Consider the following 25,658-nt stretch of genomic DNA (forward strand, 5'->3'; position numbering starts at 1 on the left):
ACTGCCATCTACTGGCTGATGTAGTTGTTGCACCAAATGAATATTGTATTCCAACAGAAGAAATGCTTGTTTTCTTATTGGATGGCTGCAGAGAGAGTGTTTTTCCCTGAATACCGCAAATTTTGTACAATTTATAGAGTAGGGCAGACTCAGAGCTGGCCCCGCTGTTTAACCCAGGTTCTGATCCCAATTTAGTGCAAAGCAGCCAGTCGCAGGGTATTTTCAGCCAGGTGCCCAAAGCTTCACTTAGTCTTTCACACATATATTTCCCTATATATTTAGGGATTTGATGTGGAGGGTCAAAAGAAGGTTTTGTTGCTATATACAGAATTTAAAACCCCTTCCTTGCACTGTCATGGTCGGCCAATTGACTACCATGCATCATATGTGCTGGGTGAGGCTGGTGGCAGCAGGGACATTCCTTTCCTATTTTCAGATATCCATCACAGAAATGCTTCTAATTTCCTGTTTGAGCATGAATCTTATATTGAAGTTATCCCCTAGCAAAATCCTGCATTTGTCTCAGCCATTGGAGACATTTGTTGTCTCAGGGTGGCGTTATCATTTTAACACATTTTGTTCAAATCTCTTAAAAGAGAAGTAGATTGCTTTTACAATTTTAAATAACTAAAACCTCTTATTACTACACACCTATTTGTGTGTGTGTCTAAATATGTATATTTTACACTGTGTGTGTGTGTGTGTCTAAATATGTATATGTTACACAGTGTGTGTGTTGGGTGTGTGTGTGTGTGTGTATGTGTATGTGTATGTATGTATGTGTATATGTATATATATATATATATATATATATATATATATATATATATATATATATGCAGTATGTATTTATACAGTGTTTTTTCAGAAGAGAAGAATATGTCACTATTTACGGACTTAGATTGGCGAGGTTACAGAGGATGGTCGGGAAGGTTGCAGAGTCTCAGGAATAATTTTCATGTAAATCAGCCAATTTCCATCCAATTACTGCTGAGCACCGAGGTACAACCACGTTCAATCAGCTGCGCATCATTCTCCACAAGAACACATAACTGGAGCATGGCTATAAATAACAGAAAGCAGTGGATATTCACACCGGCCTACGGGATAATCTGTAGGAATCACCAGAGAAAATAAAAAATATAGCAAGGAAAAGCTTTACTCCCTGAGGTCTATTGCCCATAACGGCAGAGACATCTCTATTATCTTACCACAGAAATACAGTTGGAGTGTCAGCTGTGCAGTCAAGAGCAAATGTTGCAAACATACCAAATGAAATAATGGTCTGTATAATTACAAGGGCTTCATTGCATCCTGAGGCCCCATACACACGATAGAATCCATCCGCAGATAAATCCCAGCAAATGGGTTTCTGCGGATAGATCCTATGGTGTGTACACGCCAGCGGATCTGTTTCCGCGGAGAAATCTCCTCTGGGATGGATTCCAGCAGATCGGATATTTGCTGACATGCACAACAAATCCATCTGCTGGAATCCATTCCAACGGATGGATCCGCTCGTCTGTACAGACTTACCGGATCCATCCGTCCAAAGGGATTCCCCGCACGCGTCGTAATGATTTGACGCATGCGTGGAATTCCTTATATGACAGCGTCGCGCCGTCGCCGCGTCATAATAGCGGCGACGGCGCGACACGTCATCGCCAGAGGATTTCAGCGCGGATTTCAATGAGATGGTGTGTACACGCCATCGCATAGAAATCTGCTGAAATCCTCGAGAGGATTTATCCGCGGATACGGTCCGCTGGACCGTATCTGCGGATAAATCCTCTCGTGTGTATGGGGCCTGAGAGTTCATCTTATCGGACAGTTTTCAACCTTATGCCCTGTACACGCAATCTGAAAATCAGACGACCGATCGTCCGACTTTTTTCACTTACTGGTCGCAAGTATAAATTGAATAGGTCACAAAAGTGATGTCATGTGTTGTAATGTATTTGTATTGTATTTTCGGACGACAATTGTACTGACGAAACGAAAATCGTACGAGGAAAATTTTTTGCTTGTCCGATCGAATAATATCGGATGAACTGTCGTGATCGGCTCTCGAAAGCTCTGTACCAACGATCCGATTTATCGTACGATCGTGCCGAAAGCAGTATTTTTTGTCCGATTTTCGGATCGTGTGTACGGGCCATTAGCCTATAGTGGGGTCAATAACAGCAGCAAAGATAACAGGAAACTTACAAGTCTTACAAGTCCCAGCATAGGTTGCCAAGTGAAAGACAATCGCCACTTTCCCTGACTGCACTACAAGAAAATTATATTTCCAAAGAAATGCAGGCAGATAATGTATAGCAGCTTGTATCTGTAGTTTTATTTTTAAAATGTACGGTCGGCGTGACTCTAAAATCTCTGACATTTTCTCTCCATCCTCTCATATTATTCCTATCTGTCCATCTCTGCCTTCTCTTTTTTTTCTGTCCCTTTCTTTCCTGCAGTCATGACAGTCTCCTATGTCTAATACTGTAGAATAACAAGCAGCACATTGTATGTAATTGGTCCCTTCTGTCACAGATCTGTGTCACCATGCAAGGACATAAGAGAGATCAGAGTGCACAGCTAGAACCTGGGGGGGAAGCCCAGGTGAGAATGACGCACCTGTAATCTTACAGAGATATTCATATATAATTCATAGTTTATTCTCCATGAAAGACATGACACAACTCCTGCTTCACCCCTGCCAGCCTCCATTAATAATTGGGTGATAGTATGGAACAGTGAAGCACCAAAAATATTATTCCTGAAACACATGTTTAGTGACAAAAATACATTTTTCATTGAACTTCTATTAACGTACAATATGTGCACTCTTTACTGTCTATAGGCCTTTTCATACTGTATAAGCTGCTTTCATACCAATAGACTACAAAAGTTTCATGCTGGGAGATGGAATCTGTCCAAAAAGCATCTCAGTGTCACCATTTGTTGGTGGCCTTGCAGGAAATGGCAGGATGGGTAATGGACTGAATGATCCCCATGTGACAGCTTACTGAACTGCAAAGTTAGAAGCAATAATGTAAAATAGGTTCAGGATGGCAAAAAGCATGTATACACTGCAGAATAATACAAAACTAATTGTGAAAGCTGCACAAACATGGACTGCACAAATCATGTCTCTGTGATTCCATCAAGGCAGGGCTTGACAAATTTGCTTGGAATCTAGGAGCCAGCTAAAAAAGTTAGGAGTCAGGAACGCGCCTCGTCCTGCCGAGCTCACGTGCAGAAGTGAACACATACATGAGTAGCGCCCACATATGAAAGCGGTGCTCAAACCACACATGTTAGGTATCGCCGCAATTGGTAGAGTGAGAGCAATAATTCTAGCCCTAGACCTCCTCTGTAAATCAAAACATGCAACCTGTAGAATTTTTTAAAGGTCGCCTATGGAGATTTTAAAGGGTAAACGTTTGTCGCCATTCCACGAGTGGACGCAATTTTGAAGCGTGACATGTTGGGTATCAATTTACCGGGTGTAACAATATCTTTCACAATATAAAAAAATTGGGCTAACTTTACTGTTGTCTTATTTTTTTTTAACTAAAAAAAGTGTATTTTTTCCAAAAAAAAGTGCGCTTGTAAGACCACAGCGCAAATATGGCGTGACAGACAGTATTACAATGACCACCATTTTATTCTATATGGTGTTAGAAAATAAATCTATAATGTTTGGGGGTTCTAAGTAAATTTTTACTTGATTACTTAAAAAAATTTAAATAAAAGCTATTATAAAAAAGGCTATATGAAGCTATTTAAACCAGTCACCCCACACTCCCCATTAGGCAAAAGGCACCAGATGACGGCTGCAAACACTTTCTTCTCTTCTCCACTTTGGGAAGAAGATGGGCGGGCAGTAAAACAGGCAGGAAGCACCATTAGCATTGCTGGTTTTCTTCTTGTCATACCAACGGCCACCACGAGATGGCGCCAGATCACAGAAGGAAGCATAAGCCTGCATTAGGCACACCTTCAATAAAACAGTTCAGTACAAAGCTACTTGTGATCCTGCTCATAAACAGTGTCCATCACAGTGACATCAAGGGTAGCACTGGTTACACAAGCCAACAGCTGGATCCAAGGCCCAAGGACACAGGCAAGCCATCCTACTGGGACTAAAGTACTCTGGAAACAATCAGAGAGAGAGGCTTCCCACAGGAGCTGGGTCTTCAGTAGTAGCTGCAATCTATTGGGCTCCTGCACAGCTCTCTGCACACCAGTTTTGAAATTGGTGGGCTACTCGCCTGGCTGCAGATTGCTTGCTCAGCCCATTGGCTGAAGGAGGGAACCAGGTGGTGACGACATAACTACCCCGCCCCCTTATGTCGTCACCACCTGGAGCATGCTGGGACTGTGACGTCATAAGAGGCCTATATAAATTGCCGCGCACTGCACACCCGGCATTACAGCGGGAGGGAGCGTTGAGTCAACATCGAAGAGGAGAAGAAGGCGACGCAGAAGACCGGGCCCCCGCTGGTGAAAGAGCTGAAAGAAGACAGCGGTGGTGCACGGCAAAAGAGAAAAATAACAGGGAGGGTGAGAGAATAGAGCCGAGAAGTCGGAAGAAGACCCCCCGAAGTCGGAAGAAGGGAGAAGACTGGGCCCCCGCTGGTAAAAGAGCTGAAAGAAGACAGTGGTGGTGCCCGGCAGAAGGGAGAAGTCGGAAGACCCCCAAAGTCGAAAGAAGACCCCCGGAGCTGCCTAATAAACTACTTTAAAAACCTGTGTAGTGTTTTTTTTTATTGACATTTTTCTTCCACCAGGTGAATGGGTAGGGGTACGATGTACCCCATACTCATTCACATAGGGTGGGGGGCCGGGTTCTGGGGGTCCTCTTATTAAAGAGGGCTCCCAGATTCCGATAAGCCCCCTGCTCGCAGACCTCAACAACCAATGGGCAGGGTTGTCGGGAAGAGGCCCTTGTTCCCATCAACATGGGGACAAGGTGCCCCCTGCCCCAAAGCACCCCCCATGTTGAGGGCATGCCACCTGGTACGGTTCAGGAGGGGGGCGGTCTGCGTGCTCGGATAAGTGTCTGGTATGGATTTGGGGGGGGACCCAAGGGCCTGGTATGCTCCTGGAGGGGAACCCATGTCGGTTTTTATTTGAAATTTGGCCTGGAGTTCCCCTGTGGGAGGGAGGGGCTTGCCTTAGAACAGGTTCACACTGGGGCGACTTCCTGTAAAGTTGCCTAACTATGAACAGGGATCCGACTTGGAGGCGACTTCCATTGAAATCAATGAGTACAGGTCGCCTAGAAGTCGGATTGAAGTAATACAGGAACCTTTTCTGAAGTCGAAGCGACTTCAGTAGTGTACATTAAGACGGCTCCCATTCAGTTCCATGACCGCGTGACTTGAAGTGGGATCCCAGGTCCCCTCAGTGTGAACCGGCTCTAAATGCAAATGTATTCCCAGAACAGTTTTGTGAAGCCCAGAGATAAACAGACAATTGGATTTCCAGCTGTCTAAGGAGGCCCTTTTTAAGGTATAAACATGCATATTTCACCAGAGCATACATGGAGGTTAAAGGCAGAAGCATGGCCTCATAACTACTATCGTGAGCTTGTGTCAGAGAAAACAAATGATCTGATGGACTTTTATTACTGCCCAATTGGTATTGCCCCGAGGATGGTTGACTAGGAGCACCTGTAATCTGTAGCCAATAACGTTCCACATTTCAAGAATATACTTTAATTGCTGAGATGAGAAATGTCATATATATAATATGATTGTTCATTGGCATTCTTCTCACAAACATGAGATTGATCATGGTCAGCTACCCATTTACAAAGATTTTTCTTTACTAGGTGCATAGCTGCACATTCGCATGGCACTGTTCGCTGCCAGCTTTTGGTGAAGGTATACAAAAACTCAAGGGAGGCCAATGAAAGCGTGTTAATGGAGGAACAATGTCAGATAACTAACACCAGCTTATTATCCAATTATGTAATGCTGATAAGGTATCCAGAAAGGTTGGAGTTTGTTGCCATAGTCCAGCTGATAGAAAAACATGGGCTAACACCATTGTTTAAAACAGAAGCAGAAAACATTTTATAATGATGTTTGATAATACCACAACGCATTCTTCATGGCAGAAATGATTCTAACAAGTTGCATGTATATTTGTTGTGTGCACACTTTCACAGAAGATTGTACAGAGTGTTCAAGGTCATGCAGAGCACCAGGTGTTTACCTTTCACGGTACAGAACGAGAGGAGAGATTAGGAAAGGAGTATTATTCAAATATTATTAATGGAGTGCTGTTTGAAGTCCCCTTATCAGGCCAGAATAAAGCTGAATAGGGTTCTTTGTGTGAGAACACACCAAGCCCTCATTACGGTGGATGTGCCGAGTTTTGGCAGCTCAGGCAGTTATTTCATGCTATAGCTGATCAGAGATCAAAGTGAAAAGGCAAGAGGTGAAAATGGCAGTGGGGTGACCCCAGCACCCCTCGCCGGTCACCATGCAAATCTTTGATCTCAAGAAAAATAATAGGAGTGATGGAATCGCGAGAATGTGTGATTTGGTGACTGTGTATATATCCGGATACATGCTCTCGGATCTGAATAGAATCGGGCAATTCATATTCCAGCAATCGTTATCAAAGACGTTTTATTCTTCAGACACTAGACACCTTGCATTTAGAAGAATCCAACAATGAGAATGCCTCCAGTTCCATATTTCTAAATCGATTTACTCCTTACTACTTGTAAGCAGTACAGACATGCCAGCCTTTATATATACATGCCAGCCTTTATATATACATTCTGCCAGGGATTGTCTAACCTGTCTGAGTGCATTCATAAGAGTTTACCTTTCTTAAACAGACTCTGCAGCTTCTGTTGTAAAGATTTGACAATGACAAAGAGAAATGAATATTCTGGGCCTGTATTCCCATAAATCAAATTTATTCATGGTGGATTAGCAGTCTGCAGGGATTAAAGGAGTTATCCTGAACTAAGATATTCAATTCCCCCCAGGGGCATCCTAAGCCAGGAAACCTTGTATTCTTTAGTTGAAAATTTCATTTTTCAGCTTAATCTTAAAGCAGAAAGCCTTAATGTGTATTTCCGTTTTTACTAAAACATTGGAATACTTTTTATCCTTGTTATAAGTTCCTATTCACATAACATAAGTTTGTTTTCCTTGCTCTTTTATCAAAACTCCAAAACTGAAGTTTGTAATGGATCAAATGGGGAGGGATAAGGGGATTTTAACGGTGCTTATAAATAATAATGAGAATCACATGTTTAAGTTTAATGAGAATAAAGTAAAAAATATAAACCGAGACGGTTTGTTCACTGAGATACAGAAGTTCATGAGGTAAGTGGTCGTACAAACCAGGGGCGGATCCAGAGTCTAGTCTCGGGAGGGGCACTACCAGAAAAAACATTTTTGGGGGGCAATTTATCAGGGAAATGCCTGGTGTTAGCGCTTCAATGATCACGGCACCATGGTTGTTATGGTGATTGAAGCGCATTATTTATATTATTACATTGTAATATAAAATGAAATGGTTCAACTCACCATAATGTAGAATCATTGGGAGCCACGAGTGTGTCACTTGCCACGTCACCTGCCACCAGATACAGCTTGTCACTTGCCACGTCACATGCCACATGTTGCAGATTGTCACTTGCCACGTCACCTGCCACAAGTTGCGGAATGTCACTTGCCTGCCACCAGATGCAGATTGTCACTTTCCACCTTACCTGACACATCTTGCGGATTGTCACTTGCTAAGGTGGTGTTTTGCTTGTCGGAGTCAGGCAGCAGAGAGATGATGTAATCTCTCTGCTGCCTGCACAGTGAGGGCGAAAGTTACTGCAGGGATGCAAGGCGGGCACAGGGCGGTGAGAGATGATGTTATCTCTCTGCTCCCCCGCCACCGGCTTGTTGATTAGCCAGCCGCCCTTACACCCACAGAGCTGGCAAGCTGATCGCCCACTCTCTGACTCTCACTGGCCCGCTCAGACTCTCCGGCGCCCGCGGTACCATATTGGAAATCCAAAGTCCTTTGCCCCCTCCCATACCCTGCTGCCATAATCTTCTGGTGCTGCAAAGGTTAATGGATCCTAGGGACCTGTGATAGGCACTTATCAAGTGTGTAGATTATGCTTGCCCTACCCATCTATAGCTTCCACGAATGAAAAGCGCTCTATGAATGGAGGATACAGACCTTTTATTAATTTGCCCATCCTTCATTTAAAAATCATGCAAATCCCTTTTTTTTTCTTTCCTTTCTGTTAAAAAATCATGCAAGGAATGAGAGAAATCTATTGATTCCCCCATCCATACTAAACAACGTGAATGAAGGAATCTTCACTGCAAGCTATTGTATTTTTGACAGATGGCATATACAGCAGCCAGAATTTATGAACAGTGGCTGTCTCTGATTTTTTACCCAGCTCCTTTGATTTTCAGATTGAGTGATGTCTGGTAGGAGGGTGCTGGCAGGGCCACCCACGGTTCCATTTTAAAGTGGTTCATCAGAAACTGAGCAAAATTCACATTGTGAATGGCCAGAATTAGACATCCTATGCATTAAGGTGAAAAAAACACCTGGCAGTGACCGGCCCCCCAGCCCCCCCATTTTACTTACCTGAGCCCTGGAATTTCCCATGGCGGGGACGCGCCGTCCTGAGGTTCTCGGGTCCTGATTGGATAGATTGATATCAGCATAGCCATTGGCTCCCACTGCTGTCAATCAAATCCAATGACGCGGGAGCCGGTGAGTGGGGCCGAGTTCTACATTCGGCATCTATGGACACCGAATGATGAACTCAAGAGCACGCCAGCAAGATAACCCCTAGGGACAGCGCTTCTCCTAGGGGGTTATACGGTGCAGGGGGGAGCCACGAGAGCCGTCGAGGGACTCCAGAAGATGGTGTTCGGGGCCACTCTGCAAAACTAACTGCACAGTAGAGGCAAGTATGACATATTTGTTGTTTTTAAAAAAATCGACGCTTCACAATCGCTTTAATGTCCTCAGTAATTGCCACTCGGTAACTGAACTGGTCAGACACACCTCCTCCTCTTGTGAGGACACTCCTGATGAAGGGTGTAGCTGTTACTCCGCTATGCCAGCATAGAGCACTAAAAGGACAGGACTGGGAGAGCATCATAAATGATAAAAGTTTTATTTTAAGGCATTTCCAAACAAAGATTAGTCACAAATTATAACATCTGGGGGTAAAGGACTAATAAAAATGAAAGGCATGGGACTTCAAATTTGTTTTAAAAAAAACACCCACCTTTTATATGGGTTCCACTCTTTGACCTCAATAAGTCCAAGTGGTTAACAAGGGTTAATGGTTTCAAATGCAAAGATCCCATTTTGTGTTTACAGTGCTGTCAGACCAGAGGGGTCCTTGTGACAGGTCCAGTGATGTAATTTAAACTATCCTAATAAAATTTAATACAGACATTGGGTGCACTATGTCTCCTTAAAAATTCACTTTGCAGGGACCTCATCCATTGTCTTATTACTCAGACTTCCTCTTCATCATCTGTATACATCTGTGTTACAAAAATCGATCCCAGGAATCTCCGTCTCCTGGTTAGATTATATAACAACTGGCTGAAAACATTTTTACGATGTAAAACATTCATTAATAATATCAGAAGCAAAGATCGGATTCTCGGATATCCTGAACGTCTTGTACCACCAGAGGACAGTTAATGCCGCTTCTAGACATTGATCAGGGAAGCTAAAAAGAGACGGGACTCCCCATTAAATAATAATCTTTACTAACCTACTGCCTCCATGTACTGTGTGCAGGGTTACAGGGTAAATCTTGCCATCGGGTCACATGATGACCTTCTCAGGAAGGTCATAGAGGATATTGTCCCAAAATACATTTAACAGATTAGAATTTGTTCTGCTCTGCAATTACTATGAATGGGCAAGGTAAAGCTCTTTTTTTACAGATATCTGAGGTATGAGAGAAACTGGGTGTCAGAGGTCCAGAATTTAAAGTGGAACTATGACAAAACTTTATTTTTTATTTTGGATAGGGCAAGGGAAAGTTATAACCGCTGTCATTTTCTTTTCGCTATCCGTGTCTTTCACTCTAAACAGGAGGCACAGACGGGGGCACAGATCGCAAAAAAAAACTCTGCCCAAAACTTAAAAAAATTGTTTGTCTTTAGTTCTACTTTAAGTGCATTTATGGGAATATCAACAGGAGGTTAATATTTTCTCACAGAGACTAATTCATGAAAACTGGAGAAAAGAAAATGATCACAAACTTTGTTCCCCCCCAGAAACCAGTACAAATTCTTGCTTTAACTTACCATGAAATGAAAGAAAAAATTCTAATATGTTGCTACAGTCAAAAAACCTGCTAGTTTTATTGTCTTTGTATGTTTGTTTATGTCTATGTATTGTAAGGGGTTGGCTCGGTAGCGGGGTGTGTGACCCCTTGGATGGGTTCACCACATACTGAATTTATACAGACAGGCAGACGAAGACGGTTGAAAACAAAGTTTTTGGTTTATTTTCCATCTTGCTGGAAAACAATTGCAAGCATCCAAACAGCATAAACAAAATCAAACATAAAATAAACCCTAGCCACTCTGGGCGTCTACCTTACACACAGGAACCTGTATGGAGTCTGGCTCAGCCTAGCGCTGGGCAGACAGTGCTGGTCGTACAGCAAAAAACAATAGTCTTTTTTGATTTTTATCACACAGAAAAATCACTCCTCTCATCACCTCCTCAGAAGACTTTCAGTGCTGCTCTCTTACTCACAAAGCCTTATGCCCCGTACACACCATCACTTTATGTGATGAAAAAAAATGACGTTTTTAAAAACGTCACTTTAATTGACCGTGTGTGGGGGAAAACGTCGTTTTATGTCTTCTAAAAAACGACCAAAAAAAATTGAAGCATGCTTCAATTTTATGTGTCGTTTTTCAAAACGTCAACTTTTACTTCACAGAAATTGACCGTGTGTAGCAAAAAACTTCGTTTAAAACGACGTTTTTTCACCCGTGCATGCCCAGAAGCTACTTATGAAGCGAGCTTCAATGGAAAAAGTGGTGAGAACGTAACCTCGCTTTGCTAGAACATTGTGAGAAAAACGATGGTGTGTAGGCAACTTCGTCTTTGAAAATTGAAGTTTCAAAAACGTCATTTTTTACTTCACAGAAAATTTAGTTTTTTTTCATCACATAAAGTGATGGTGTGTACGGGGCATAAGGAATGATGCAGCAATTAGTGGTAACCCTCTGGACTTCTTATAGAGGCATTAATTGCCTCACTCTGAACAGCTGGAGTCTTCCAACGGCCCTTAGCCTTCCTGGCTACATTTTCCAGCCGACGCCTAATAACGATTGGTGCATTGTCTAAACAAGGCAAAAATGTATGTTCCGTCTGTGACAAGACCCACAGATTTACCTGACTTCCTGTCACAGTATGTTTTCATATATTAGCCCCATCATGTGCAGGGATGGTCATTCAGGGTTTTTGGTGATCCAAAAGGTCCCAAACTGTCCTGTGCAATCTTTCACCAATGTGGGCTTCACCAAGGCATTATAAAACTTCCTACCTGTGTTTTCACCTGCATTGATTATGTAGTTTCATGGTGTTAGTTGAAGCCACATTCCTGTGTCTGAAGTTTCTGTTTCTGTTAAAAAAAATGTGTTATGCAGGATGGCACTGCACACATTAATGCACGACCTCTGCCTGCCGTTTTGGAACTGACGCTTCCTTGAAGAAGCCACATATCCCACAATCCCCAGTCTCTCAGTCTAGTGCTGGTACAGGTGAGAGCTGCACAGTAAATAGACACAACCACAAAACCACAAGCAGGATAAGCTATTCACAAAGAGATCACCATGCTGGAAGAGATGTGTTTTAATCACATTAGCACCCCCACATTTGTGATAGAGAGATGGATGCTATGTTATCCGGAACAAGAAGTTGCCTGTCCCTTTCAGCAAATAGGGACAAGATTGGTGAATAAGTACATTACAAGTGAAGACATACTGCCACATCAAGGCACCTCTGCAAAGTCCCTATAAATGAGCTCTCAACCTGCGATATATATTTTTGGTCCCAGGCAGAGTCATAAATCTGATTACAAGCCGCCTAGGCTCTGGCATTTCATGAGGTAAACACTGGGCCTGTAATAATTTATGGGTCCATTTACTGTATATCTGTACAGCACATTAATGGCTGTTATGTCGTGCATGAACGTGCAATGCATTATGGCAGCCTTTCGAGAAAAATGAGCTGCCAACACACCACACCATTTCAGATATCAGACAGGCCGCAAAATGTATACTGCATGGTGTATTGCAGTGCATTGAAACTCATGTGCATTGTCTTAGAGCACTGGGGTGCTTCAAAATGAATTTCACTGTATCAAAGCATATAGCATGGGTTGCCCTAACATGCATGTTAATGTACGCATTGCTGCTACGCATAGATTTACATAGGCCCTACATTTTCTTTGGGCTGTGGTGGGTGTATGTGTTTTGAATGGAGAGACTGCATGCCGGCTGTGCTCACAAAGTTCTGTAGGTCTAAGTTTGAAGCTCGCCAGGAGGTTAAACATTTTTTTTATATTTGGACTGAGCTGACACAGACCCCTGCCAGGGAATCTCTATTGTTTGTGTTTGATGCAATGCTGAGAAATAAACACGGGCAAGACGCCATTAAAGCTTGGACCAGTGTAAGTATGCATATTCTATAACTGGCCAATCCCTGTGGAAGTCGAAAATACCTGTAGTAGCCTCCGCTACTACAGTGATCACTGCTGTCTTTCCTGGTCCCATGCCAAGTGGCTGCCCTGCTGCATAGTAACCACAGGTCACTCTCTCAGTCCCATTCAGAACTTTTTCTCAGTGAATGCAAGGTATTCTGTGATTGGATGTTGTAAAGATTGTGATGTCACCGATCACTTCTCTACCTTATCTAATCTCCATATGCTTTACATCAGTGGTCTCAAAGTACCGGCCCGCGGGCCATTTGCGGCCCGCGGACCAGTTATAAATGGCCCGCAGGCAGGGTGGAAGTGAGGGGAGCAAAAAAAAAAAAAATTTTTTTTTTTTTTTTTTTTTTTTTTAGCTGGCGCCATCTGGTGGTGAGCCGTTGGTATTACAAGTTAAGCATTACAAGTTAAACAGCAATTCTAATGTCATTTTTCACTATTTTCACTGCCATATTCTTCCCTCTAATTAGAACCCCCAAACATTATATATATTTTTTATCCTAACACCCTAGAGAATAAAATAGCGATCGTTGCAATACTTTCTGTTACGCCGTATTTGCGCAGCGGTCTTACAAGCGCACTTTTTTGGGGAAAAAATTACATTTTTTTTAATTAAAAAATAAGACAACAGTAAAGTTATCCCCATTTTTTTTAATATTATGAAAGATAATGTTACGCCGAGTAAATTCATACCCAACATGTCACGCTTCAAAATTGTGTCCGCTTGTGGAATGCCAACAAACTTTTTTACCCTTTAAAATCTTCATAGGCGACGTTTAAAAAAATCTACAGGTTGCATGTTTTAAGTTACAGAGGAGCTAGAATTATTGCTCTCACTCTACCAATCGCGGCGATACCTCACATGTGTGGTTTAAACACCGTTTACATATGTGGGCGCTGCTCACGTATGTGTTCGCTTCTGCGCGCAAGCTCGTCGGGATGGGGTGCGTTTTCTGGCTCCTAACTTTTTTAGCTGGCTCCTAGATTCCAAGCAAATTTGTCAAACCCTGACTTACACCAGTGCTGGTGGTAATAATGCGCTCGCTGACACCAGTGCTGGTGGGAATAATGCGCTCGCTGACACCAGTGCTGGGGGTTAATAATGCGCTCGCTGACACCAGTACTGTTGTTTTTGAAGTTTGAAAGTTTGCATGCGGCCCCCCATGGGATATGAAAACTTGTCTTGTGGCCCTCAGGTAATTTGAGTTTGAGACCCCTGCTTTACATCAATTGAGAAAATGTCTAGCCAGGTATGGCATATGCAAACGTATATAATATATTCTGTATATAGCAACAAATAGATTGAGTGCATGGCTGTATGCATCGATCAGCCATAACTATATGACCACCCACCTAATATTGATTTGGTCCCCTTTTTGCCCTGACCCACTAAAGCACGGAAATCACTAGACCGCTGAAGGTATGCTGTGGTATCTGGTACCTTGCCGTTAGTAGCAGATCCTTTTAGGTCCTGTAAGTTGCGAGGTGGTGTGTCCATGGATCTGACTTGATTTTCCAGCATATCCTTCAGATGCTCAAATGGATTCAGATCTGGAGAATTTGGGGGCCAAGATAACACCTCAAACTCGTGTTTCTCAAACCATTCTTGAACTATTTTTGCAGTGTGGCAGGGCACATTATCCTGCTGAAAGAGGCCACTGCCATCAGGGAATATCATTTCCATAAAGGGGTGTACTTTGTCAGCAACAATGTTTCGGTAGATGGTACATTTCAATTAGCATCCACATGAATGACAGGACCCAAGATTTCCCAGCAAAACATTGCCCAAAGCATCACACTGCCTCTGCCAGCTTGCCTTCTACCCATAGTGCACCCTGGTGCCATCCCTTCTTCAGGTAGGTAATGCACACACACCCGGCCATCCACATTATGTAAAATAAAACATGATTCATCAGGCCAGGCCTTCTCCTTCCATTGCTCAATGGAGCAGTTCTGATGCTTAGGTGCTCATTGTAGGCGCTTTTTACTGTGGACATGAGACAGCATGGGCACCCTGACTGGTCTGCGGCTACACAGCCCCATACACACTCCCAATGTGTGCTTTCCACGCAAGCTTCATGGATAACATGTTTACTTGCATACATTCCACCAATTTTGTGATGCCACTGAAACAAGATAATCAATGTTCCCTTAAAGAGGAGATCCACCCTAAAAACGAACTTTCTATTAACAGCTTGCCTTTTAATGTAAAAAAAATAATATATACTGTATTTATCGGCGTATACCGCGCACTTTTTTGCCCTGAAAATCAGGGCAAAATCGCGTGTGCGCGATATATACGCCGATATCCGCTTTCCCGCGCCAAGTTTGAACACTGCACCGGCATATACCGAGCGCAGTACATTCATGTATAGTCGGGCAGGCTCGGCTCCTCTCGCGCTCACGTCCTGGACGTACAGGACGTGAGCGCGAGAGTAGCCGAGCCTGCCCGACTATACACGAGTGTACTGCGCTCGGTATATCACGGCGCAGTGTTCAAACTCGGCGCGGGGATCGAGCGGGGAGGACACCGCAGACGGACGCCGGACCCGACGAAGAGGACACCCAAAGCCGCAGACGGACGCCGGACCCGACGAAGAGGACACCCAAAGCCGCAGACGGACGCCGGACCCGACGAAGAGGACACCCGAAGCCGCAGACGGACGCCGGACCCGACGAAGAGGACACCCAAAGCCGCAGACGGACGCCGGACCCGACGAAGAGGACACCCAAAGCCGCAGACGGACGCCGGACCCGACGAAGAGGACACCCAAAGCCGCAGACGGACGCCGGACCCGACGAAGAGGACACCCGAAGCCGCAGACGGACGCCGGACCCGACGAAGAGGACACCCGAAGCCGCAGACGGACGCCGGACCCGACGAAGAGGACACCCAAAGCCGCAGACGGACGCCGGACCCGACGAAGAGGACACCCAAAGCCGCAGACGGACGCCGGACCCGACGAAGAGGACACCCAAAGCCGCAGACGGACGCCGGACCCGACGAAGAGGACACCCGAAGCCGCAGACGGACGCCGGACCCGACGAAGAGGACACCCGAAGCCGCAGACGGACGCCGGACCCGACGAAGAGGACACCCAAAGCCGCAGACGGACGCCGGACCCGACGAAGAGGACACCCAAAGCCGCAGACGGACGCCGGACCCGACGAGGCCGCCGATGGACGCTGCGCAAGACACCAAAACTGTAAGTACTAAAATGTTGTTTTTTTTACAGGAATTGCGGGTCCACTTTAGGGGTGCGCGCTACACGCCGGAGCGCGCAATACCCCGATAAATAAGGTGTGTGTGTGTGTGTATGTGTGTGTATGTATATATATATATATATAATATATATATATATATAATATATATATATATATATATATATATATATATATATATATAATTTGATTTTTTTTTTTCTACTCGCTTCTTTCTGGCAGTTACTAGGCAGATTTTGTAATCTGCACCAGTTCATAGTCCGTGGTGGTTCAACTTCCTGTCCTAAGACCCCATTTGCCTCCTGGAAAATGATGACAGGAGTCTCTGGGTATTACTGTGCCTAAAAATCACCCAGCATGCACCTCTCCCAGGAAGAAAAAGGAACTGGGCTTCACATGCCCATACATATGATGGATACGGCCACAACATGAGCTGGAGGATATAAGGCAAGTGTTTGCAAAGATTTCTGCAACGATTGGGGAGCTATTAATATGTTTTAGGGACTATCTAATGGGATTAATTTTAGCTTGCAAAAAAAAAATGATGCCCGGAACCCCACTTTAACCTGTCATTGGTCATAAAGTTATGGCTGATGGGTGTATATGTCTCGGGTTGGGTTTGTTTAGAGTCCAGGACCACAGTGTGAAGGGTGCTTTGGCTTTGCAGTGTGACTCTACATGTCTTTGCAAACATATGAAACACAAACCTCTGTTTTCATCCAAAATATTGAAGCCGTTTTAGTTATATTTTTATGCTATTTAGATGATCATGTGCTGGACTTTATGTATCGTTCAGTGTATTGCCCCAGCCATAATATTTTTAAAAGAAACTGAGAAGCTGCCATTTGAGAGAGAACCCAGGATAGCCTCTGATAACCTGTCACATTCTATAGTGAGATCATTCCTATTTGATCAATTTGGGTTACTGAATAAAGCAGAGTGTTTAGACAGGGGCTTTTAGCTGGTCGTTGTTGTATGGTAAACATCGCACCACACAAGTAAGATCAATGCTCGAGTGTAACCCCATCTCCCCATGAGAAATAAATCTGAAATGTTGTGAATCTCTACTAGAATTCATATATCTTCCTCATATAGGATGAGAGCGTATATGTGTTCTGTCTGATGACTGCAACCCCCCCCCCCCCCTATATCCACCATGATACATTCCGAGAGCTACATTGATTGTGTAAAAGCCTTAATGCAGTGTGCAGGGACGCCGTTACCAACATCAGACGGGAGGAGGCAAATTCAATATTCCCTCTAAGTGATTCCATTTAGGAGGAAAATGCCATGATGGAATCTGGCGCTCATTTCAGTGCCACAGAAACACTAAACCTTCTACAATGAGAATTGTCTGCATTACACGCATCTTACAGGGGAATATTCCTTAACCACTTCCATACCAGGCACTTACGCACCTTCCTGCCCAAGCCAATTTTCAGCTTTCCGCGCTGTCACACTTTGAATGACAATTGCGCGGTCATGCTACACTGTACCCAAACAAGTTTTTTTATCATATTGTTCCCACAAATAGAGCTTTCTTTTGGTGGTATTTGATCACCTCCTGCGATTTTTTTTTTTTTTTTTTTTTTTTTTTGCGCAACAACTAAAAAAAGACAGAAAATTTTGAAAAAAATTAAGCTTTTATTTTTTTCTGTTAATTTTTTTGTAAATAAGTAAATTTTCTACTTTGATTACGGGCACCGATGAGGCGGCACTGATGGGCACTCATGGGTGGCACAGATGGGCACTGGGCATGGATGGGCACTGAGAGGTGGCACTGATGGACACTGAGGGGTGGCACTGATGGACACTGAGGGGTGGTACTGATGGCATTGCTGAGCATCACTTGTGCCCATGTTGCCAGTCAGTGCCCATTTGTGGGCGCTGATTGGCATCTATTTTTTTTTTTACTGCTTTATTTTTTTTTTTTTTACTGCCCTTCCCTGGTGGGCCAGCGCGGGCATCCGAGAGAGGGCTGCGCTGATAAACAATCAGCGCAACCCCCCCCCTGTCAGGAGAGCCGCCGATCGGCTCCCCTCTACTCGCGAGTGAGAGTCAGACTGACACCCCGCATCACCGATCGCCGCGCGCCGGCATGAAATCCTGCAGGACATCAATAGACGTCCAGTCAGGATTTCACAACCACTTCCCGGATGTCATTTGTCCATTGACTGGGCGGGAAGTGGTTAAACACAACTTGTTCCAAAAATATCTCTGACTGGTTGGGATTAATGATATCTCACTACGCTTCTGACGTGAATTGTGATTTTCATGTTTAAAAAGTTTTCACAATAAAGTACATTTTCTAAATCTGCTGATCAGGAAACCAACAGTGCCTTGAAAAAATATTCGTACCGCTTGAAATTTTCCACATTTTGTCATGTTACAACCAAACATGTAAATTTATTTAATTGGGAATTTATGTGATAGACCAACAAAAAGTGACACATAATTGTGAAGTGGAAGGAAAATGATAAACGGTTTTCAATTTTTTTTTAATGAATAAATATGTGAAAAGTGTGGCATGCGTTTGTAATCAGCCGCCTTTACTCTGATACCCCTAAGTAAAATCTAGTGGAGCCAATTGCCTTCAGAAGTCACCCAATTAGTAAATAGAGTCCACTTGTATGTAATTTAATCTCAGTATAAATACAGCTGTTCTGTGAACCCCGTAGAGGTTTGTTAAAGAACCGCAGTCAACAAACTGCGGCCCGAGGGCCAGATGTGGCCCTTTGCTAGCCTTTATCACTATCACTTTAGCACTATTCCTCCCACTGACACCAACAATGGGGCACTATGTTTTCCACTGATACCAATGATAGGATACTATTCCTCCTACTAATACCAATAATGGGGCACTACTCCTCCTATTGACCCCCAACTCTGAGGCCCTATTTATCCTTACTGATGCTGGGCTCGGCACATTTTGTACCCCTGCTGGCCACAATCCGGCCCTCCTAAAGTCTGAAGGACAGTAGACTGGCCCTTTGTTTGAAAAAGTTTGGAGACCCCTGCACTAGATGATGGTAGAGACATCCCCAAAAATTTTAGAAAACCATCTATCATTTTGTTTCCACTTTACAATTATGTGCCACTTTGTGTTGGTCTATCACATAAAATCCATTTATGTTTTTGGTTGTAACATGACAAAATCTGGAAAATTTCAAGGGGTATGAATACTTTTTGAAGGCACTGTATGTAAAAAGTTGAATGTAAATTTTAGACAACAATGTAATATATTGTAGCCATAGGTGTGCGCAGTCAAATGCATTAGGGTGTGCACCCCAAAGCTAAAACGCACGTCTTTCTCTGCAGCCTTGGCTGCACAGTACAGTGAATGAATGGGAAGTGCTCTACGCTGAGTGGCATCCTGTGCATTCACAATCTGAAGCATAGTAAACACAGTTTACTATGATTCAGTTATGAATGAAAACAGTGAGTGTGTTCATTTAGAAAAGGAAGGGTTCGGTAAAATACATATTTACTAGTCCTCCCCGGCTTTCCATCCTGAAACATCCCCTGCAGCAGCTGGGAGGAAAAGAGGGAAGTCAGCAGCACTGCGCTGTGGGGTGGGTGGGGACAACATGGGGGGGGGGGGCAGTTGGGGAAGTTGCCCCCGCAAAAAATTTCAGGTCAGTTGGTACTCTGTGAAAACTGCATATTATGGGAATTTTCAATTTTCTGGAAAATTCCAGTACCTTTTTAAATTTCGTTTTTTTTTCGGGTTTGCAGAGTTTATTTCTACAGTCGGCCTCATGAAGTGAACAGCTCTGGCCACTTTAACAAATACAAAAGGCAGCAAAAAGGGCATCCATGGTAGTGTGTTACAGGTCAGCCTACCAATTCCTTTTGTGCTTTTAAATCGCCAAATAATGACGATGACCTTTCTGGATTAGGTGATTCTCCCCTCCCAGCGGTTAGAGTGCTTACTATGCCTGTCTTTTTATGTTATGTTTTTTTTAAGGATAAAAGGGATTATGTCCCTCTAGCACGTTTATAGTATTATCCTGAATTGTACAAAATACAACCTACTAGACCAGGGCTCGACAAATCCCGGTCGCCAGGTCGCCAAGGCGACTAGAAATAGCCTCCTGGTGACTTGGCTTGGAAGGTGGGCAAAAAAAATAAAAACTTTTTTTTTTTTTTTTTTTTTGTGAAGTCCCCAGCTCTTCCTTGTGTGAGCTGGCGCCATCTGGTGGTGGCCGTTGGTATTACAAGTTAAGCATTACAAGTTAAACAGCAATTCTAATGTCATTTTTCACTATTTTCACTGCCATCTTCTTCCCTCTAATTAGAACCCCCAAACATTATATATATTTTTTATCCTAACACCCTAGAAAATAAAATGGCGATCGTTGCAATACTTTCTGTCACGCCGTATTTGCGCAGCGGTCTTACAAGCGCACTTTTTTGGGAAAAAATTACACTTTTTTTAATTATAAAATAAGACAACAGTAAAGTTATCCCCCCTTTTTTTAATATTATGAAAGATAATGTTACGTCGAGTAAATTCATACCCAACATGTCACGCTTCAAAATTGCGTCCACTCGTGGAATGCCGACAAACTTTTACCCTTTAAAATCTTCATAGGCGACGTTTAAAAAAATCTACAGGTAGCATGTTTTGAGTTATAGAGGAGGTCTAGGGCTAGAATTACTGCTCTCGCTGTACCAATCGCGGCGATACCTCACATGTGTGGTTTGAACACTGTTTACATATGCGGGCGCTGCTCACGTATGTGTTCGCTTCTGCGCGCAAGCTCGTCGCGACGGGGTGCGTTTTCTGGCTCCTAACTTTTTTAGCTGGCTCCTAGATTCCAAGCAAATTTGTCAAACCCTGTACTAGACATAGGTGTGCGCAGCCTATTGGATTTGGGTTTGCACCCCAAAGCTCAAACACATGGTACTCATCACTCGCTGTGTTCACTAAAAAGGGAAGGTGCCAGTAAATCACATATTTACCGGCCCCTTCCCCACTCATCCTAAAACATCCCCTTTTTGTGCACTCAGCAGCAGTCGGTGGGAGAGGAGGGGAGGGAAGCTGGAAGCACTGGGGGGCAGGGCAGTAGGGGAAATCTGTGCTATACAGGGTGATAAGGGTGTGCCTGGGCACACTTGGCACACCCTGTGCGCATGCCTATGCTATTAGATGTATTTGCAGATAAGACAGAAAACAAACTAGTATTTAGGTAAATAAAAGCTGGCCATACACAAACAGACGGCATCTTTATCATGAGAGTTGGCTCTTCCGTGACAATTAAGGATGACTTCTGTCCCTGGCTTGATCAATTCTGTATAGATTCTACACTCAGAGAGACACTTCCGGCATGTCTTGTCACTTTTAATGTTTGTGAATGTTATTATTGGATCTATACAACAATAGTCTCATCCTTTGTTATGACAAATTATTGATCATATTATTGATCATGACTTCTACGCAGTTATTCGCCCCGCTAAAAATTCCGATTTGGAGAGTGACGGGCACACAACAGACCCCAGCAGCCATTGACCTTTCCCCGTCCAACCTTTACTGTCACATCCCATCAGATGCTGTGTCTTCTATTTCCAGGGCAGTTTATCACCTCAATCGCACTGATCATTCATTTTATATACCGTGTACAGTAGAAAACACATCTGATATCTGGAGCCAAACATTCAGACACATTATACAGGAAATTAGATTGCATTATAAAAACATATACAGTGACCCCCAAATAGGTTCTGTCAGGAAATGCAGCTGCTGCAGAACCTCTCACCAGTCACCACAACACTTGGGCTCTGCCGGATACTGGTGTCGGGGTTACCCTTTATAATTCTGATTGTTTTCCCCTTGTGCCCTGGCATGTGGCCGAGCATGTCACAGATGTGCTGCAGACTTGGGATTTAGACAATTTTTGGAACTTTCTGCTGCTGTGTGGGAGTCTTCTTCTAGCAGTTCTGTCTGAGCCTTCTGTCCAATATAAAACTCTTTCATCATGGCCCCCCCACCCCCACTAGATTATTAAGACCCTCTGTGCAGTCTGCATTGTGTCCAAAACACATCTACCTCTACAGCCATATAATGACTATTTAGACTCATGGTGCAGAGGGGAATAGAGGCAGTACACACTGACAGGGCATATTCTGATAGCATATGGTGGAGGGGATATTGTGCAGGTGATGTTCCCGGGGGAAAACACAGTGGAGGGGACATTCTGCAGGTGATGTTCCCGGGGGAAAACACAGTGGAGGGGACATTCTGCAGGTGATGTTGCTGGGGGAAAACACAGTGGAGGGGACATTGTGCAGGTGATGTTCCCGGGGGAAAATACAGTGGAAGGGACATTCTGCAGGTGATGTTGCCGGAGGAAAACACAGTGGAGGGGACATTCTGCAGGTGATGTTCCCGGGGGAAAACACAGTGGAGGGGACATTCTGCAGGTGATGTTCCCGGGGGAAAACACAGTGGAGGGGACATTCTGCAGGTGATGTTGCCGGGGGAAAACACAGTGGAGGGGCCATTCTGCAGGTGATGTTCCCGGGGGAAAACACAGTGGAGGGGACATTCTGCAGGTGATGTTCCCGGAGGAAAACACAGTGGAGGGGACATTCTGCAGGTGATGTTCCCGGGGGAAAACACAGTGGAGGGGACATTCTGCAGGTGGTGTTTCTGGGGCACACATAAAGGGGGACACTGTGCAGCGATGTTCCTGAGGCACACAGTGGAGAGGACATTCTGCAGGTCATGTTCCTGGAGCACACAGTGGAGGGTAGGTGATGTTCCCGGGGGAAAACACAGTGGAGGGGACATTCTGCAGGTGATGTTCCCGGGGGAAAATACAGTGGAGGGGACATTCTGCAGGTGATGTTCCCGGGGGAAAACACAGTGGAGGGGACATTCTGTAGGTGATGTTCCCGGGGGAAAACACAGTGGAGGGGACATTCTGCAGGTGATGTTCCCGGGGGAAAACACAGTGGAGGGGACATTCTGCAGGTGGTGTTTCTGGGGCACACATAAAGGGGGACACTGTGCAGCGATGTTCCTGAGGCACACAGTGGAGAGGACATTCTGCAGGTCATGTTCCTGGAGCACACAGTGGAGGGGACATTGTGCAGGTGGTGTTCCTGGGGCACACATAAAGGGGGACACGGTGCAGCGATGTTCCCAGGGCACACAGTGGAGGGGACATTGTGCAGGTGGTGTTCCTGGGGCACACATAAAGGGGGACACGGTGCAGCGATGTTCCTGAGGCACACAGTGGAGAGGACATTGTGCAGGTGATGTTCCCAGGGCACACAGTGGAGGGGACATTCTGCAGGTGGTGCTCCTGGAGCACACAGTGGAGGGCACATTCTGCAGGTGATGTTCCCGGGGGAAAACACAGTGGAGGGGACATTCTGCAGGTGATGTTCCCGGGGGAAAACACAGTGGAGGGGACATTCTGCAGGTGACGTTCCCGGGGGAAAACACAGTGGAGGGGACATTCTGCAGGTGATGTTGCTGGGGGGGGGAGGGGGGGGGGAACAGTGGAGGGGACATTGTGCAGGTGATGTTCCCAGGGCACACAGTGGAGGGGACATTCTGCAGGTGATGTTCTTCGAGCACACAGTGAAGGGGACATTGTGCAGGTGATGTTCTGCGGGCACATAGTGAAGAGGAATGCCTGCAGGTGATGTGTCTAAGGCACACAGCCTAAAAGACATTCTGCAGGTGATGTTCAAGGGGCACACAATGGAGAGGGCATTCTGCAGGTGATGTTCCTGGGACACACAGTGGAGGGGACGTTTTGCAGATAATGTTCCAAAGGCACAAAGTTGAAGAGACATTCTGCAGGTGATACTCTGGGGGCATACAGTGGTTGGGACATTGTGCTGGTAAAATTCTGGGGGCACATAGTGGAAGGACATTCTGAAGGTGATACTCAGTGAAGGGGACAGACTGCGGGTATTACTCTGGGGAAGACAGTGGCGGGAACATTCTCCTGATGATAATTTAGGGGTACACAGAGGTGAGGTCATTTTGTGCTGGTAATAATCTGCGACAAACAGTGCAGGCTAAATTCCACCATTGATATTCTGAGGGCACACAGTTTCAGGAACAATCTGCTAATGATAATAAAGCGGGGGTATTCTATGAGTGATAAACTGGAGGAACAAAGTGGAGGGGAGTTTCTACAAGTAATGATATCGGGCAAACAGTGGAGGAGACATTCTGCCCTTGATAATCTAGGGGCTAACAATAAGGGGATGTTCAGGTAATACTCGGAGGATAAACACCGAAGGGTGCATTCTTCAGGTGATAATACTGCCATTAATACTCCTAGAGCTTACAGTAGAGGGGATGTTCTACAGGTAATTATCAGGGGGCACACAGTGGAGGGGACATTCTTCTGGTAATATTATGGCATAAAGTGTAGGCGGAATTCTGAAGGTGATACTCTGGGGGGGCACATAGAGTACATTCTGCCTAGTGTAATTCTGCAGGAAGAGTGTAGGCACCATTCTACCATTGCTATTTGGGGGGCACAAAGTGGAGGTGACAATCTGGGGGCACCTAGTGAAGACTATATAATGCAAGTAATAATTTGAGGGCACACAGTGGAGGGGATATCCTGCAGTGATATTTTGGGGGAGTACAACAGAGAAGACATCCAGCCACTGTATATGATGGTGTATAGAATGGGAGTATATACTGTGACTTACCTCTGTATCTCAAAACTGCAGCCCTTCCTCAGCAGGGCTGCCCTCTTCTTCATAATCGAGGGTTTGCCTTTTGCCATGTAGTTATCCACTTGGCAATCCATTTCTCCCCCTTGGTTGAGGAAGGAACCCTGAGATGAAAGGGATGACCTAGGCTGTAGGAAATCACTGAAGAGCTTGATTCAGATCTGAATAGAGGCGGCTGACATCCTCAATCCTGTGCGATCCCAAGTCTTGTTCAGTTCAGCTGCTTGTCCTGCAGGAGGAGGAGGCACTGTGTATGTGTGTGTGTGTGTGTGTGTGTGTGTGTGTATGTGTGTGTGCATTTCCCCCTCCTTCTTATTCACACACAATAGAGCTTTCCACTCACTCCCTCCTCTGCTGCTGTGACCACAGCACCATATACTTTGCACTATGTACTGTACATTCTGTACCCTACAATCTGCACCATGTACTCTGCCCTCAGTGCCCTACACTTTGCACCATGTACTCTGCCCCCTGTACCCTACACTTTGCCCCATAAAACCATATACTCTGCACCATGTACTCTGCCCTCAGTGCCCTACACTTTGCCCCATGTACTCTGCCCCCTGTACCCTACACTTTGACCCATAAAACCATATACTCTGCACCATGTACTCTTCCCGCAGTACTCTACATTTTGCACCATGTACTCTGCCCTCAGTGCCCTACATTTTGAAGTATTTACTCTGCCCCAGTACCCTTCACTCTGCCCCTTAAACCATATACTCCGCACCATGCGCTCTGCCCATAGTATCCTACATTCTGCATCATGTACTTTTCCCCGTGCCCCACACTTGGCACCATGTACTCTGCCCCCAGTACCCTACACTTTGCCCCGTAAACCATATACTCTGCACCATGGCTCTGCCCCCACTACCCAACATTCTGCATCATGTACTCTGCCCTCCGTACCCTAAATTCTGCACCATATACTCTGCTCCAAATGCCCTACACAATGTACTCTACCCCCAGTACCCTACACTTTGCACCA

At 44.8% G+C, this 25,658-nt stretch overlaps 1 protein-coding gene across 3 annotated transcripts in view; it reads right to left on the reverse strand.

Moving 5' to 3' along the window:
- GARNL3 (GTPase activating Rap/RanGAP domain like 3) overlaps nucleotides 1-24,924 on the reverse strand; it is a 295,858-nt gene extending 270,934 nt beyond the window's left edge. For 2 of the 3 annotated variants that reach the window (XM_040324018.1, XM_040324017.1), the window contains exon 1: nucleotides 24,647-24,923. In XM_040324018.1, the coding sequence (XP_040179952.1) occupies nucleotides 24,647-24,747 (101 nt within the window). In that variant the 5' untranslated portion in view covers nucleotides 24,748-24,923. Of the gene's footprint in view, nucleotides 1-24,646 lie in introns of all 3 variants that reach the window. The other variant, XM_040324016.1, reaches the window with a different exon arrangement.
- Nucleotides 24,925-25,658: the final 734 nt, after the last annotated feature.

Source organism: Rana temporaria, chromosome 9, assembly GCF_905171775.1.
Source record: "Rana temporaria chromosome 9, aRanTem1.1, whole genome shotgun sequence".
Lineage (NCBI taxonomy): Eukaryota > Metazoa > Chordata > Amphibia > Anura > Ranidae > Rana > Rana temporaria.